The sequence below is a fragment of the Budorcas taxicolor genome, chromosome X (genome assembly GCF_023091745.1).
Source record: "Budorcas taxicolor isolate Tak-1 chromosome X, Takin1.1, whole genome shotgun sequence".
NCBI classification, from domain to species: domain Eukaryota; kingdom Metazoa; phylum Chordata; class Mammalia; order Artiodactyla; family Bovidae; genus Budorcas; species Budorcas taxicolor.
In genome coordinates, this window is record NC_068935.1 from 75,828,023 (window position 1) to 75,845,048 (window position 17,026).

The 17,026-nt window shown below is 35.3% G+C and overlaps 1 protein-coding gene across 1 annotated transcript in view; it reads left to right on the forward strand.

The window, feature by feature from the left end:
* The window catches only part of ABCB7 (ATP binding cassette subfamily B member 7), a 140,784-nt gene extending 124,878 nt beyond the window's left edge, over nucleotides 1-15,906 (forward strand). Inside the window, exons 15-16 of the mRNA XM_052663074.1 lie at nucleotides 8,046-8,153; nucleotides 15,552-15,906. Of these exons, the coding sequence (XP_052519034.1) occupies nucleotides 8,046-8,153; nucleotides 15,552-15,767 (324 nt within the window). The 3' untranslated portion in view covers nucleotides 15,768-15,906. The remainder of the gene's footprint in view (nucleotides 1-8,045; nucleotides 8,154-15,551) is intronic.
* Nucleotides 15,907-17,026: the final 1,120 nt, after the last annotated feature.

Sequence of the window (17,026 nt, forward strand, 5' to 3'; positions counted from 1 at the left end):
CAAGTACTGAAGATAAGAGTGATGTAATTTGTCAGTTGCCTCCATTCACTACATTTTACTTGAATATATAGTAAAATCATGTTGTTGAAGGATAGGGCTGAATTCAGCTTCACAACATGTATGACATATATTGATATTTGCATATGGAGTTAAGGTTCAGGGGATACTAGTTCTGCCATATGTTTAAAACAGCTTAGTTTCTAAGTCAGTTGTTTAGCATGAGGATTTGTTCTATTTATTTTAAAAATTTCAAATTTTATTTATATATTTTTAATGGAATGACTTTTCTAAAAATTAGTTACTTATTTTTGGCTGCACTGGGTCTTTGTTGTGATGTGCAGGCTTTCACTAGTTGTGGCAAGCAGGGGCTGCTCTTCAGTGTGGTGCTCGGGCTTCTCTTATTGTGGAGCATAGGCTCTAGGCACATGGGCTCTATAATTGCAGCTCACAGGCCCTAGAGCTCAGTATTTGTGGCATGCAGGCTCAGTAGTTGTAGTGCACAGGCTTAGTTGCCCCATGGCATGTGAAATCTTCCTGGACCAGGGATCAAACCAATGTCTCCTGCATTGGTAGGCAAATTCCTATCCACTGTACCACCAGGGACGTCTGACATTTTATTTTAAATATAGCATTGTGTACATGTCAATCCCAAACTCCCAATCTAACCCTCCCCCCATTCTGCATATAAATATCATATGATGTTTATCTTTCTCTGACTTACTTCACTTAGTATGATAATCTTCAGGTTCACCCACGTTGCTGAAAATGGCATTATTTCATTCTTTTTAGTGGCTGAATGATATTCCATTGTATATATATACCATATCTTCTTTATCCATTCATCTGTCAATAGACATTTAGGCTGCTTCAGGCCATGACTATTGTGTAAACAGTGCCATAATGAACACTGGGGTGCATATGTCCTTTTGAACCATTTTATGGTTCAAAGGAGTGAGATGGCTGGATCATATTGTAGCTCTGTTTTTAGGTTTTGAGGGAACCTCTATACTGTTGACCATAGTGGCTGTACTCTTTTACATTCCTACCAGCAGTGTAGGAAGATTCTCCTTTCACCACACCCTCTCCAGCATTTATTGTTTCTAGACTTTTTGATGATCATTCTAACAATTGTGAGATGATACCTCATTGTAGTTTTGATTTGCGTAATTAGTGATGTCAAGAATCTTTTCATGTGCCTCTTGGCCATCAGTGTGTCTCCTTTGTAGACATGTCTCTTTATGTCTTCTGTCCATTTTTTGATTCATTTTGTTTTTTGATATTGAGCTGCATGAGCTGTTTGTAAATTTTGGAGACTAATCCCTTGTCAGTAACATCATTTGCAAATATGTTCTGTGGGTTGTCTTTTCATTTTGTTTATGGTTTCCTTTGTTGTGCAAAAGCTTTTGTGTTTAGTCAGGTTTCATTTATTTTTGTTTTTATTTCTATTACTCTGTGAGATGAATCAAAAGAGAGATTGCTGCAATTTGTGTCAGCATGTTCTGCTTATGTTTTCCTCTAAGAGTTTTATAGTATCTGATCTTAAATTTGGGTCTTTAATCCATTTTGAGTTTATTTTTATGTATGGTTTTAAAGAATGTTCTAATTTCATTTTTTTACATATAGCTGTCCAATTTTCCCAGCACCATTTATTGAAGAGGCTATCTTTGCCCCATTGTATATTCTTGCCTCCTTTGTCAAAAATAAGGTATCCATAGATGCGTGGGTTTATCTCTGGGCTCTCTGTCTTGTTCCATTGGTCTATATTTCTGTTTTTGTGCCAGTACCGTAACTGTTTTGATGACTGTAGCTTTGTAGTATAGTCTGAAGCCAGGGAGCCCAGTTCCTCCAGCTCCATTTTTCTTTCTCAAGTTAGCTTAGTCTATTCAGGGTTTTTTGTGGCTCTATACAAATTTTAAGATTTTTTTGTCTAATTCTATGAAAAATGCCTTTGATAATTTGATAGGACTTGCACAGAATCTCTAGATTGCCTTGGGTAGTATAATCATTTTGAAAATATTCTTTCAATCCAAGAACTTGATCTCTCTCCATCTGTGTTTGTCGTCTTTTATTTCCTTCATCATTATAGTTTTCTGCGTATAGGTCTTTTGCCTTCTTAGGTATGTTTATTCCTAGGTATTCTTTTTTTACAGTGGCAAATGGGATTGTTACCTTAATTTCTTTTTCTGATCTTTCGTTGTTAGTATATAGGAATGCAAGAGATTTCTATATCCTGCAACTTGACTAAATTCTTTGATTAGCTCTAGTAGTTTTCTGATTGCATCTTTAGGATTTTCAATGTATAGAATCATGTTATCTGCAAACAGTGACAGTTTTACTTCTTTTTCCATTTGGATTCCTTTTATTTATTTTTCTTCTCTGATTGCCATGGCTTGGACTTCCAAATAATGGAATAATTCAGTAATTATTGAATAATAATGGTGAATGTGGACACCTTTGTCTTGTTCCTGATCTTAACAGAAATGCTTTCAGTTTTTCACCATTGAGAATGATGTTTGCTCTGGGTTTATCATATATGGCCTTTATTGTGTTGAGGATATGTTCCCCCTATGCTCATTTTCTGGAGAGTTTTTTTTTAATCATAAATGGGTATTGAATTTTGTGAAAATCTTTATCTGCATCTATTGAGATGACCATATGGCTTTTATTTTTCAGTTTGTTAATATGGTGTATCACAGTGATTGATTAGCATATATTGAAGAATCCTTAAATCACTGAGATAAATTCAACTTGATCATGTTATATGGTCCTTTCAATATGTTGTTGGATTAGGTTTGCTAGTATTTTGTTGGGAATTTATGGATGTATTTTCATCAGTGATATTGGCCTGTAATTTTCTTTTTATGTGATATGTTTGTCTGGTTTTGGTATCAGGATGATGGTGCCTTGTAGAATGAGCTTGAGGGTGTTCCTCCCTCTGCAATTTTTTGAAAGATTTTGAGAAGGATAGATGTTAGCTTTTCTCTAAATATTTAATAGAATTCGCCTGTGAAGCCATCTGGCCCTGGGCTTTTGTTTGTTAGAATATGTTTAATCACAGTTTAAATTTCAGTGCTTGTGATTGGTCTGTTCATATTTTCTATTTTTTCTTGGTTCAGTCTTGGAAGGTTATACTTTTCTAAGAATTTGTCCATTTCTTCCATGTTGTCCATTTTATTGGCATATAGTTGCTTATAGTAGTTTCTTATGATCTTTTGTGTTTCTGTAGTGTTGTAACTTCTTTTTCATTTCTAATGTTATTGATTCAAATCTTCTCCCTTTTTTTCCTGATGAGTCTTGCTAAAGGTTTATCAATTTTGTTGATCACTCAAAGAACTAACTAACTTTTAGTTTCATTGATCTTTGTTACTGTTTTCTTCATTTCTATTTCATTTATTTCTGCTCTGATCTTTATGATTTCTTTCCTTCTACTACTTAAGAGTTTTTTGTTATTCTTTCTCTAGTTGCTTTAGGTGTAAGGTTAGGTTGTTTATTTGATATTTTTCTTGTGTCTTGAGGTAGGATTGAATTGCTGTGTAAACTCTCTCTGAACTGCTTTTACTGTATCCCAAAGGTTTGGGGTCATCATGTCTTCACTGTCATTTGTTTCTAGATATTGTTTGGTTTCCTTTTTCATTTGAAGAGTGACCTCTTGGTTATTTAATAACATGTATTTTAGCCTCTGGGTGTTTTCATTTTTTACAGGTTTTTTTTTTTTCTTTTTGTAATTGATTTCTAATCTCATAGTGTGGTCAGAAAAGATGCTTGATATGATTTCAGTTTTCTCAAATTTACTGAGGCTTGATTTGTGGCCCAAAATGTGATCTAACCTGAAGAATGTTCCTTGTGCACTTAAGAGGAAAGTATTTTCTGCTGCTTTCAGGTGGAATGTCATGTAAATCTCAGTTAAGTCTGTCTTGAAGCTTGTATTTTCTTATTAATTTTCTGGATGTTCTGCCCACTGATGAAAGTGGGGTGTTAAAGTCCCCCCACTATTATTGTGTTCTGTTGATTTGTCCTTTTTATGGCTCTTAGTATTTACCTTATATATTGTGGTGCTCCTATATTGGATGCATATATATTTACAATTATTATATATTCTTCTTGGATTGATTCCTTGATCACTATGTAGTGTCCTTCTTTGTCTCTTGTAACAGTCTTTATTTTACAGTCTGCTTCTTCTGATAGGAGTATCGCTACTCCAGCTTTCTTTTGATTTTTATTTGCATGGAATACCTTTTTCCATCCCCTTTCTTTCAGTCTGTATGTGTTCCTAGGTCTGAAATTGGTCTCTCACAAACAGCATATGGAGTGGTCTTATTTTTGTATCTGTTCAGCCAGTCTGTGTCTTTTGGTTGGAGCATTTAATCCATTCATATTTGAGGTTATTATCAATATATATATCCTTAATTGCCATTTGTTCACTGTTTTGATTGTTTCAGTTTTTTTGTAGGTCTTTTTTCTTTTCTTCCTCTTTTGTTCTCTTGTGAGTTGATGACTAACTTTAGTGTTGTATTTGGATTCCTTTTTGTATGTGTATCTGTTAATATTTTAGATTTGTGGTATGCAGTTACCATGAGGTTTTGGTATATGTGTCATGCTCAGTGCTTCAGTCGTACACAACTTTTTGTGATCCCATGGACTGTAGTCCACTAGACTCCTCTGTCTATGGGATTCTCCAGACAGAAATGCTGGAGTGGGTTGCCATTTCCTTATCCAGGGGATCTTTCCAACCCAGGGACTGAGCCCAAGTCTCTTGTGTCTCCTGCATTGTAGATGGATTCTTTACTGTTGTGCCACCAGGGAAGCCCGGTTTTGATAAAGCAGTCTTTATATTAGCAAGATTGTTTTAAGTTGTGGGTCTTTTAATTTCAAATTTATTCCCAATACCCTGCATTTGTGCTCTCCTCTTCTCACAGTTGCTGGCTTTGATATCATATTTTTTGTGTATATTGTTTCCTTCCTTTAATGTATATTTGCCTTTACAAGTGAGTTTTTCCATTCATAATTTTCCTGTTTCTATTTGTGGCCTTTTCTTTTCTGCTTAGAGAAGTAACTTAAGTAATTGTTGCACAGCCAGTCTAGTGATGTTGCTTTAACTTTTCTGCAAAGCTTTTGATTTCTCCATCAAATGTGAATGAGAACCTTGATGGGTCGAGTAGTCTTGGTTGTAGGTTATTCCCTTTCATCGCTTTAAATATATTGTGCCAATTCCTTCTGACCGGCAGAGTTTCTGTTGAGAAGTAAGCTGATAACCTTAAAGAGTTTCCTTGTATGTTATTTGTTGCTTTTAGTATTTTTTTGTCTTTAATTTTTGTCAAGTTGAATACTATGTGTCTCGGTATATCCCTCCTTGGTTTATCCTGCCTGGGACTCCCTGTGCTTCCTGGACTTGGATGACTGTTTCCTTTCCCATGTCAGGAAAGTTTTCAGCTGTTGTCTCTTGAAAATGTTTTCTCACGTCCTTTTTCTCTCTTGTCCTTCTCGGACTCCTATAATGTGAATATTGTTACATTTAATATTGGCCCAGAAGTCTCTTAGACTGACTTCATTTCTTTTCATTTTTTTTTTCTTTATTCTGTTCCACATCAGTGATTTCTACCATTCTGTCTTTCTGGTCACTTATCTCTTCTTCTGCCTCAGTTATTCTGCTGTTGATTCTTTCCAATGTATTTTTCATTTCAGTTATTGTATTATTCATCTCTGTTCTTTAGTTCCTTTAGGTCTTTGTTAAACCTTTCTTGCATTTTCTCAATCTTTGGTCTTTTTTTTTTCTCAAGATCTTGGATCATCTTCACTATCATTTCTGAGTTATTTTTCCAATAGGTGTCTATCTCCACTTAGTTTTTCTTCTGGGGTTTTATCTTGTTCTCTCATCTAGGACATATTCCTCTGCCATCTCATTTTATCTAACTTTCTGTGATTGTGGTTTCTGTTCTTCAAGCTACAGGATTGTAGTTCATCTTGCTTCTGCTCTCTGGTGGATACGGCTGTGTAAGGAGCTTGTATAGGCTTCCTGATGGGAGGGGCTGGTTCCTGCCCTGTGGTGAGTGGATCTGGGTCTTGTCCCTCTGGTGGGCAGGGCCATGCTCATGGAGACTTGAAGCCACTTGTCTGTGGTGGGGTGGGGTTAATGGTGGCCTCCCGATAGGCTCATGTCAGTGAGTACTCCACAGATCTGCCACTGCCAGTGTCTTTATCCCCATAGTGAACCACAGCTGCCACCTGCCTCTGCAGGAGACCCTCTAGTATTAGCAGATAGGTCTTGCATAGTATCTTATGAAGTCACTGCTTTTTTATCCCGGGTCCTGGTGCACACACAGCTTTGTGTCTGTCTTCCAAGAGTGGCATTTCTGCTTTTCCCATCTCTTTGGAACTAGGCTGGGAAGCCTGGTGTGAAACTTAGGACTTTCACTCCTGTGGAACAACTTCTGTGGTATAATTTTTATCACGTTGTGCCCCTCCTACCATCTTGTTGTGTTCTTTGCCTTTGGAGATAGGGTATCTTTTTTGCTAGGTTCAATTTTTTTTTTTTTTTTTTGCCTTTGGTTGTCCAGCAGTTGGTTGTGATTTTGGTGTTTATGTAAGAGTGAGCTCATGTCTTTCTACTCTGCCATCTTGAGCTAATCTGACAATTTGTTATATTTAAAGAGAACCTTAAGCTGCATTAGACCCCATTCATGAGCAGACTAGGAATCTGCTTACAAGAACTTTAAATCTAAAAACATGTCATCCACATTTATCGCAAATTCGGAGTCCCCCCAACAGTCATTATTTGAGTCATATACCTTTATTATCTCAAGGAGCATAATCCACTAATTACCAGCAGAGAAGAGGGATTGAGTTATAAGAAGATTTAGTAAATTTGAATCAACCTTTTAAAAAGGTCCAGAGCATCATTAGGATAGCAGTTTAAGTTCTTGAGTGTAAGATAGAGGAGTTGCCTCAAGCATAATAGTTTTTCTTAGAAGATTTTCAGTCTGTACTTGATTTTCAGTCTGCCATAATAAAGCTTAAGGTCTTCTTTTCCTGGGTAACCATCTACTCAGTTAATTCTATTCCTTTAATAAATATAGTGATTAGAGATACCTATAGGAAGACATTGGTCCTATCCCCATCCCCCATGTTGCTATTTCCATCTAGCTAGTTGTACTTAGACCCAGGTTTCCAAGTATAGCTGAATATATATATATAGCTGCCTTACTTTTTTGTTATTTTTGTCTTGTGGCTAAGCCATGCCTCTTTTGTGACACCATGGATTGTAGCCCACCAGGCTCTTCTGTCTGAGGGATTTCCCAGGCAAGAATTCTGGAGTGGGTTACCATTTACTTCTTCAGGGAATTGTGCCAACCCAGGTGTCAAACCTGTGTCTCCTGCCTTGCAGGTGGATTCTTTACCACTGAGCCACCAGGGAAGCCCTCTGTTACATTTTACAGACAGTAAGCAAAAAAAAAGGTATTTTCCAGAATACCTTAAGAAGTCAGAATACTTCTGAAAAAGAAGTTTCTTCAACATAAACATGAACTGTTGTCCTTGTCAATCTTTCTGTCCTCTGAGTTAGAACTAAGGAAAAGCAAATGCTTCTGTGCTCTTTGAGTCTTCTATCTTTTCTTGATTTTTTTTAAATTTCTCTGCATCCTGTCACTTGGTTGCCTCCTTATTTTGTTTTTGCTCTCATTGGTCAGATAAACATCATATTTGGCTATGCTCCTGCCATCAGTGGATTTATTTTTATTTATTTGTTTTTAAGTATGGGAAATATCCACCTTATCCCAAACTAATTTAAAGAAGTGGTTGCCTATCTTAAATTAACTTTTTCCATGATAATGTGGTCATATTTGCATTCCCTCTTTGATTGATTTATTCTCTTCTTTGTAACTATTAGATTGGGTAGAATATTTGGTAGTGGTATAAAGTTTATATAACAAAATTAACTGGCATTTTATATGTTCTTTTAAGAAATATATGGTTCTTTTAATTTACATTTACCTAATAGATAAATCTACCCCCCCCCCCCCTCCTTACTGTTCTTGTTGTCAAACTTGCAGACTATTCTTGGTGCCATGAGGGATGCAGTGAAACATAGAACTTCTATTTTCATTGCACATAGATTGTCAACAGTGGTTGATGCAGATGAAATTATTGTCTTGCACCAGGTAAGATATTTAACTTTAAAGTTCAGTGTTTGAAGTACATTAGACATTGTTACAAACACAAGCAACTTACATTATTTCTAAAGAAATTTTTAGAATTTGTGTTCTTTGAATAAGATTGAATCCTGATAGGATTCCATTTTTACCTCCATTGATAGGAACAACCTATGCCACTTAAAAAAATGAATAAAATGTATTAATTCACTCTTTTTTTTTTTTGCTGAGACATACAGAGAACTTTTATTTATCACATTTGTTAATACTTAAGTCTTACTTGTAGAACAGTCACCAATAGAAGAGCAGGCTGTTAGTAGGTATTAGTAGGGTTCAGTCAGGGATGTAGCATAGCATCTAGGAAGTACACAGGAGGTGGTTCAATAGGGAGGTGCTTCAATAGAGAGGGGTCATAGCTCTCAAATGCCAACTTTTGGTACAATAAGCTGTCAGTCACTGTTTATTTAGAAGCTTTGGTTGGTTGATATACTACATATTTTTCAATTAAGGATTACTTCTGTTGTTTTTTATGTGTTTTTAAAATTTTTTTTCAGGTTATCTTTAGAGGTTAGGTGTTGGGGCCCATCCCCCAACAACAGAATAGTATTCTTATTAGAAGTTCCTAAGACCAGCAATTCCAGCATGTGAAATGTGATAGGACATAGCCAGGAAGATGAGAAATTGAAGCCATCATCTATGGGTTATATAGTCCATCCCTGTTGCTCCTTGCAGCCTGCAGGTCCTCTTAGCTGCCCTCTCCATTAAACCCATTAACATGCAGGATCCTCATTTGCTTCACAATGGTGCTTTTACCAGATTCACCAGCAGCAGCAGATGGTGGTGCATGGTCTGGTAGACCTGCTTGTCCTTCTGCAGCTGCTTCTTGATCTTGTTGGCCTCATGCTGCTCCTTCTCCTTGTTGTGCTGGTCCTCAGTCTTTCTGTTTTCAAGACAGCCCATGGCAGTGGGGCCGGGCACAGGCTGCCTCACACGGGCTGAGAGGGCTGGGGCAGCACCGGGCGGGCAGGCATGCCGGAAGCAAACTCGGCTCCTCTGGGAGGAGCACCAAGGGAGGGCAGTGTCACTGTGGCCTAGTAGAGCTAGTGGCTCCCAGCCCGTCGAGCTGGGGTGCAGGGGTCTAATGGCTGCCGCAGAGTGAGATGGACCTGAGCTGGAGCTGCGGGCGCTGCTGCCACCACCACCACCACTCTTATTGCCAGAGCTCTTCAGCGGGTGCAGGGAGGAGGAGGCAGGGGCTGCAAAGGGGGTGGAAGGAGGAGAAAGAGGGATGAGGAGCTTAATTCACACTTTATTAGCATTTTAAAAGCAAAGTTAGATGAGGAAAGCATTAAATCCTAATATGTTAGAAACAGTTTTAAAGGTTTTGTATTTAAAACAATTTTTCTGCATTCATTTTTGCTCTGAACAGAATATTTGCTTAATGTCTTCAGTGTATTTCATATTTTCATTTTCCTAATACTTGCACACACCCTTGATGTTTAAAAGAAAATTACCATAAAATAAAGTGGTCATTTTCAAACATGGCCATTTTTATTTTGTATTTTTCCTCATAAGGAAAGTAAGAAAAATGACAGCCTACTTTATTTCTGAGGGAATTACTGTAAGAGTGTACTCTCTAAATATTCTGAACAGATCAGAGTGCTACTATTACAATTAGTAGATTTGAAAATTTTAATAGTTTTACTTTTTTCCTCTCTGTAGGGATATTTTATCTCCACCCACCTTTGTACTTGATTATTTCTAATGATGTTCTCTATGTTTATTTTTACTGTCTAACAAGTAAACCTTCACTTCTTTATCACTTTGAAAGCATAAGTACTGGGAATTGAGAGCAGAAGCATTCTCCTCTACATTCTGTACTGAGAGAAAATTTTTTGCATCACTAAAATTTCTTATAGGATGTTTACTTCCGTGATATGTATATTGTTTATTTTTTATGTTACCACTTGCTCAAAATGCTAATATTCACTAAAGAGTAAACTGATTTTTTTCAGTATGATTGTCCAGAATGTCTCAAATGGGAAGTTTTATAAATATACTTTATTATCTCATTGATGTTTAAGTATCTGAAGTAAAATCTGCTCTTGTGCTTTTTACTAAACTTTTCAATTGTATGCCATCATGTGCATAGAGCCTTTTCTTATAAATATAAAACATTAAAAGTACTTTAACAAGTATAAGCCATAGGACTGGAAAATGTAAGTTTTCATTCCAATGCCAAAGACTGTTAAACTACTGTACAGTTGAGCTCATTTCACGTGCTAGTAAGGTTATACTCAACATCTTTCAAGCTAGGTCTCAGCAGTATGTGAACCGAGAACTTCCAGATGTACAAGCTTCGTTTAGAAAAGGCAGAGGAACCAGAGATCAAATTGCCAACATTCACTGAATCATGCAGAAAGCAAGGGAGTTATAGAAAAACATCGACCTCTGCTTCATTGACTACACTAAAGTCTTTGACTATGTGGATCACAGCAAACTGGAAAATTCTTAAAGTGATAGGAATACCAGACCACCTTACCTGTCTCCTGAGAAACCTGTATGTGGGTCAAGAAGCATACAAGACATGGGACAACTGACTGGTTCAAAATTGGGAAAGGAGTACAACAGGCTTTATATTGTTACCGTGTTTATTTAACTTATGTGCAGAGTACATCAGGAGAAATGACAGGCTGGATAAATCACAAGCTGGAATATATCAACACCCTCAGATATGCATGATACCACTCTAATGGCAAAAAGTGAAGAGGGACTAAAGAGCCTCTTGATGAGGGTGAAAGAGGACAGTGAAAAAAACTGAATTTAAAAAATATATGAATTTAAAGCAAACAGAAAGAAGTAAAACTATCTGCATAAAGAATTGATAACATAACCATGCAGAAGAAAAATAGCATGCAGAACTAACCCAAATAATAACTTTTGGACACATCACTCTTATTTTTTAGCCTTAGTAGAATATAAGGATAAAGATAACTCAGATTTGAACTTAGTAATTTTGTTGTTGGTAGTATGGGAGTAGCTATTTTGAAGCTATTTTCTGTATATTGTAAGACTGAGCATATGAGCTAATATATTGATGTTGTTGAGAAATAAAGGTCTTATTTGGGAGAAGAAAGATAGAGATATGGAATAGAATGGGAGGAAGAACCTTGTGATGTTATATTGGAACAGAATTATCAATATTAGTTTATGATGAAAAAAAGTTCCTAACTCTGTTCAGGGAAAAGGTCTAGAAGCAATGAAATCCCAGAAGTAATGAGTATAACTAGCACCTAGATCTTACACAAAATGCTATTCCTCAACAAAAAGAATCAAGGAGCATTTTGAGTGGATTCCCACTGGCCAAATATGGGATAATTTGAACATTAAAAAATGATACTTGTGAATTACAACACACTGAATAAAAAGAAAACCTATAATTCTGTAGTAATGCTTAGAGAAAGCTCTTCTTTAAAAATGAAATCTTGCCACTTACAGCAACATTAATGGATCTGGAGTGTATTATGCCAAGCCAAATGAAAATACATCAGAGAAAAATATATACCATATGATTTTACTCATATGTGGAGTCTAAAAAAAACTGAGCAAATGAACAAACAATAGAAACAGACCCATAGATACAGAGAACACACTGGTGATTGCCAGAGGGGAGAGAGTGGGGAGATAGATGTAATAGGTGAAGGGTATCAAGAGGTACAAACTAAGTCGTAGGGATGTAATTTACACATAAGGAGTATAGTCAATAATAACTCTGTATGGTGACAGATGGTAACTGAACTTAGGTGATCATTTCATAATATATAAAAACAATCACTGTGTTATACATCTGAAACTTATATTGTATGCTTTCTTTTGTTTTAATTGGGGTGAAGTTGCTTTACAAAGTTGTACAACAAAGTGAATTAGCTGTATGTATACATATATCCTCTCCTTCATGGCCCTCCATCTCACCCAATATTGTATCGTAATTGTAACTCAGTTAAAAAAAAAAAGAATGTTAACACACATATAAGGAATGATACATTTAGAAAATAATTTTACAGCCACTGTTGTAGTAAAAGATTTAGATAAATATCATCATTTGCTAAAACCAGATGGTGAAAATCTATTGGGGAATAGAATAGTCACTTAACCAATAGATTACTTTCCTATTACAAAGAAAAAAATACCTTTAAAATAGAGAAATCTGGTAGACACTGCCTTAACCAAATGATCAAACTTAATATCATTAATTATGAAGGAAACTGACATCATATATCTCCTAATATGATACACTGAGGACATATCATCACCTATATTATATTTCAGCAAAAATGTTTAGCCTATATCTAACAATCAGGAAAAACTAGAGAAATACAACTTGAAGTGTGTTCTTTAGAAAATAAGCCTGGATATTTTAGAAATGTTATTGTCACTCACACAGACTAGAAAACTTATAAATTCAACATGTTGATCCTGATTGGATCCTGGATGGAAATATATATATATATATATATATATATATAAAGAATATTATTGGGATCACTGGTAAAATCTGAATATGGACTATAAATTAGATTAATTTCTTGGGTGTGATATAGTTGTATTCCAGTCATATAGGAGAATGTCCTTGTTTTCAGGTATGTGTGTGTACATGCTCAGTCGTGTCCAACTCTTTGCGACCCCATGGACTGCAGCCCGCCAGGCTTCTCTGTCCATGGAATTTTCCAGGCAAGAATACTGGAGCAGGTTGCCATTTCCTTCTTCAGGGGATCTTCCCAACCCAAGGATCAAACCTTTCATTTCCTGCATTGGCAGGCGGATTCTTTACCACTAGTGCCACCTGGGAAGCCCTTTCAGGAGATACATGCTAATGAAATACTTTGGGATGAAATGTTTATGATGTCCACAATTCATTCTTAAATAATTTAGCAAAAAGTAGTATAAATTTAGAGATAGGATCAAGTGAGAGAAAGCAAATGTGGAAAAATTAACAGTTGCTAACCCAGGAGAAGCATATATAGGTGTTTATTTTTACCATTCTTGCATCATTTCAAATTTGAAATGGGGTGGTAAATAAATAAGAAACAATTGGAGAACAAGAGATTTTGGAAATCAAAACTGTCATTGCTGAAATAAAGTCAAGGAAATCTCTAAAGAGTAAAACAAAAAGAGAGAAAAAATAGAGGGAAGATTTGAAAACAAGAAAATTAGTCTAAGAGGTCCAACATTTGACTAACGGTGGTTCTAGAAAAAGGGAGTCAGAAAAGGAAGGATATAACCAAAGACTAATATCCCCCAAATGTCCAGAACTTCAGAGCATGAGTTTTCAGATTAAAAGGGCCTAGCAAGTACCCACCACAATAAAGGGAGGGAGGAAAAAGAATACACAAATTATCATAAAATTTCAGAATTGAGGATAAGGAAAACAGCTTAAAAGCTGTGAGGGAAATATCTTCCAGTGGGGGGTGCTAAATAATAAATTACATAACATAGTTAATAATGAGAAAAACACTGTTCAGACAAACTTAAAGTTTAGAGTGAATTAGTGACATAGAAAACTAAGCAAATGAAAAAAGCAAGGCAATTACTAAGTCCAGGAAGAATAAGAAATTAGGAGAAAATATATATAAAGTGCTAGTACCTGACAACAGGTAATACTTACATAGTTATGATAAAGCAAACATTGTATATTAAATAACATGATATAACCAATATTATTAGAGTGAATTTGAGGCATGGGAAAGTGGAATAGTTGAAAGTGCTGGATCTCATTAATATGTATCTGTGTGTGTAAATGCCAGAATAAATAGCTAAAATTGGGGGATAAGAAGGAGGTATTCAAGTGTAGAGAAGGAGGAGACAAAAGAATGTACTTTTTATCAGCTTTGTAATTATTTTTAAGCTATGTACATTTATGCTTTAATACAAGTAAAAATAATTTAAACTCCACAATTATACTACAGGATAAATTTTTGTAATTTGTATCATTAGTTTTCTGCAAAAATAGTTCCCATTCTTTCTAATACTTTTTTATGCAGCTTTCATAGAAGATTTTTTTAATTGATGTATAATTGATGTACAATGTTGTGTTAGTGATTCAGGTTTTTTTTTTCAGATTATATTCCATTGTAAGTTACTATAAGATATTGAATACAATTCCCTATGAGTGAAAGGAAAGTGTTAGTCGCTCAATCATGTCTGACTCTTTGCAACCCCATGGAATGTAGCCTGCCAGGCTCCTCTGTCCATGGAATTCTCCAGGCAAGAATACTGGAATGGGTAGCCATTCCATTCTCCAGGGGATCTTCTCAACCCAGGGAGTGAACCTGGGTCTCGTGCACTACTGGCGGATTCTTTACTGTCTGAGCCACTAGGGAAGTCCCTGTGCTATTAAGTAAATCCTTTTTGCTTATCTATTTTATATATAGTAGTTTGTATCTATTAACTCCGTACTCCTACTGTCCTTTTCCCCTCCATGTCCCCTTTAGTAACCATAAATTTGTTTTCTGTATCTGTGCATTGAGAATTTTATTTTGTTTTTTTTTATAGCGGTAAATAAAAAAGTATAAAATATGTAACCATGGGGACTTTTATGCCAATGAAGTTGTCCACACACCTTGGGGTTGAGGACTACATGCAGGATCCAGAGGAATTAGAATAGCAGAGCAAAATAATTCTTAGACTCTCCAGCCAGAAATCAAGGAGATGCTTAAATTAACCACTCAGAAGTGGGCACATACAAATTTAAGTTATTTAGCTTAAGGTTATATTTTTAAAGGTCGTTATCACCAGGACCACCACTGAACGTGACAAAATTACTTTTTTCTTCCAGTATGTTTAACAGTAGCTTTCAAGAGACAAATTAATTGTAGATATAAGAGTTTGGCATCAATACCAAATCTATGCAATGTTAAGTTTAATAGCTATTGTTAAGAAAAATAGCTACTGGAAAAAATAAACATCATGGAAAAATCTTGTTTATTTCAAAGTACACATAGGGTTTTGGCATATTATTTTTACATCCTTTAAATTTCTGTATAACAGTGCTTTTGATTTAAATTTGATTTATTGATTACAGAAAATACCACCTTTAGAAAATCTTCACCTTCCTTTTCTGCTCTTCAAAATGAAAAATAAAACATTCAGACTTTATTTTCTTTAAGCGAAAAAGTTTATGTTATATAGAATTTAATAGGTTTTTGGTTTTTTATCATACTGGTAGCTCAACAGTAATAAAGGCATTCCTGCCTTGATTTTTCCCACATATACTGTAATTAAAAAATTGGGAAAAGTATTTTAATGAATACAGTCTTTCAAAATTCTTACTTGGAAAGTACTATGTGTTTTCAATTATCATGCTAGTTATATGACTTTGTCTATGTTTCTCTTATTTTTGCTTATTAGGGTAAGGTAGCTGAACGTGGTACCCACCATGATTTGCTTGCTAACCCTAGCAGTATCTATTCAGAAATGTGGCATACACAGAGCAGCCGTGTGCAGAACCATGATAACCCCAAATGGGATGCAAAGAAAGAAAATGTGTCCAAAGAGGAAGAAAGGAAGAGACTACAAGAAGAAATTGTCAACAGTGTCAAAGGCTGTGGAAACTGTTCCTGCTAAATCACATGAAACATTTTCTTTTCTTCCTTTCTTCCTTCGTCCTTCCCTTACTTACTCACTCCCTCCCTCTCTCCTTTCTTTCCTTCCTTCCTTCCTCTTTTTACCTTGACTACACATTTGCACTGAAGCAGAATTGTTTTATTAAAAAAAAAAATCAGACATTCCCATTTTCTATAGTCCTTCTTTTAGATAAGATTTATTTGAAAAGGGAATTGAGTTTTATATCTTTCACAATCTATTTGATGTGGCATCTATATTTATCTCCGAATTTTTTTCTTGTTACTGCCTTAGTTGTGGTCAAAGCATAATTGTTGTTACTACTTGACTTTACCCCCATTTCCATTTTGAGGCCTGACAGTCATTTGATATCCATAACCAGGTAAATCAGATTGGCTTCCTAAATTTTTGTAGTTTTTCAAACCTCCTTTATGCTGACAATTTAGATGAAAAGTATCTACTTCTTTTTTAAAAAAATGTAGATTTTCTTTCTCCATTGAAATACTTGAATGATAGATAACAATGCTTAAATTTTTAGAAATATTTGCCACCATATATCTTTAAGAGGAAAAACCTTGATTCTCATGTTGGTATATAGAATCTTCATCATTAACCAGCATTGTAACTCTTGTGCTGGGAATTTTATTTTTCCACCAAATGAGATGTAGCTTTTGTTTTGGACAAAAATTCATAATTTGTCTTTAAAGACTCGCAAACCTTGATATAATTTGAGACTTACTATACTGGGAGTGATCTAAAAAGCTTAGGATGTTAATTGGGTTTTCTGTTTCCATCTTAAATGCACTGCTTTTGCTATCTGAAGTTATACAAAGAAACAACTGAATGGGATGTGTGCACACACACACGTATAAAGCAAAAAAATGTATTTAACAATTATTAATAACCTTTAGACAAATAGGAGACGATTACAAAAATATTTAGATGATCAAGCTTCTAATCTGTGTTGATACTTCAGAATTACTTTATTACCAGATCTTCCCTTCCTTTTTCAGTAGTTTAATGAGTTTAAGCTTGAAATAACAAGGAGATAATTAAGTTTTACTGGCTAGAAATAATTAATAAAATGTTGGTATGTATTCACTTAGAAAGTTCCTTTCCTTTCCCAACTTGAATTTGCTTTAATTTGTTTGGTAGTAATCATTCAGCTTGAAAAACTTGTGTATCTCATGAACAGCTGCATAACTGTATATAATGAGGCTTTGTTTCTCAGAAAAGGTGTTAAAATATTTATTTTATTGGTC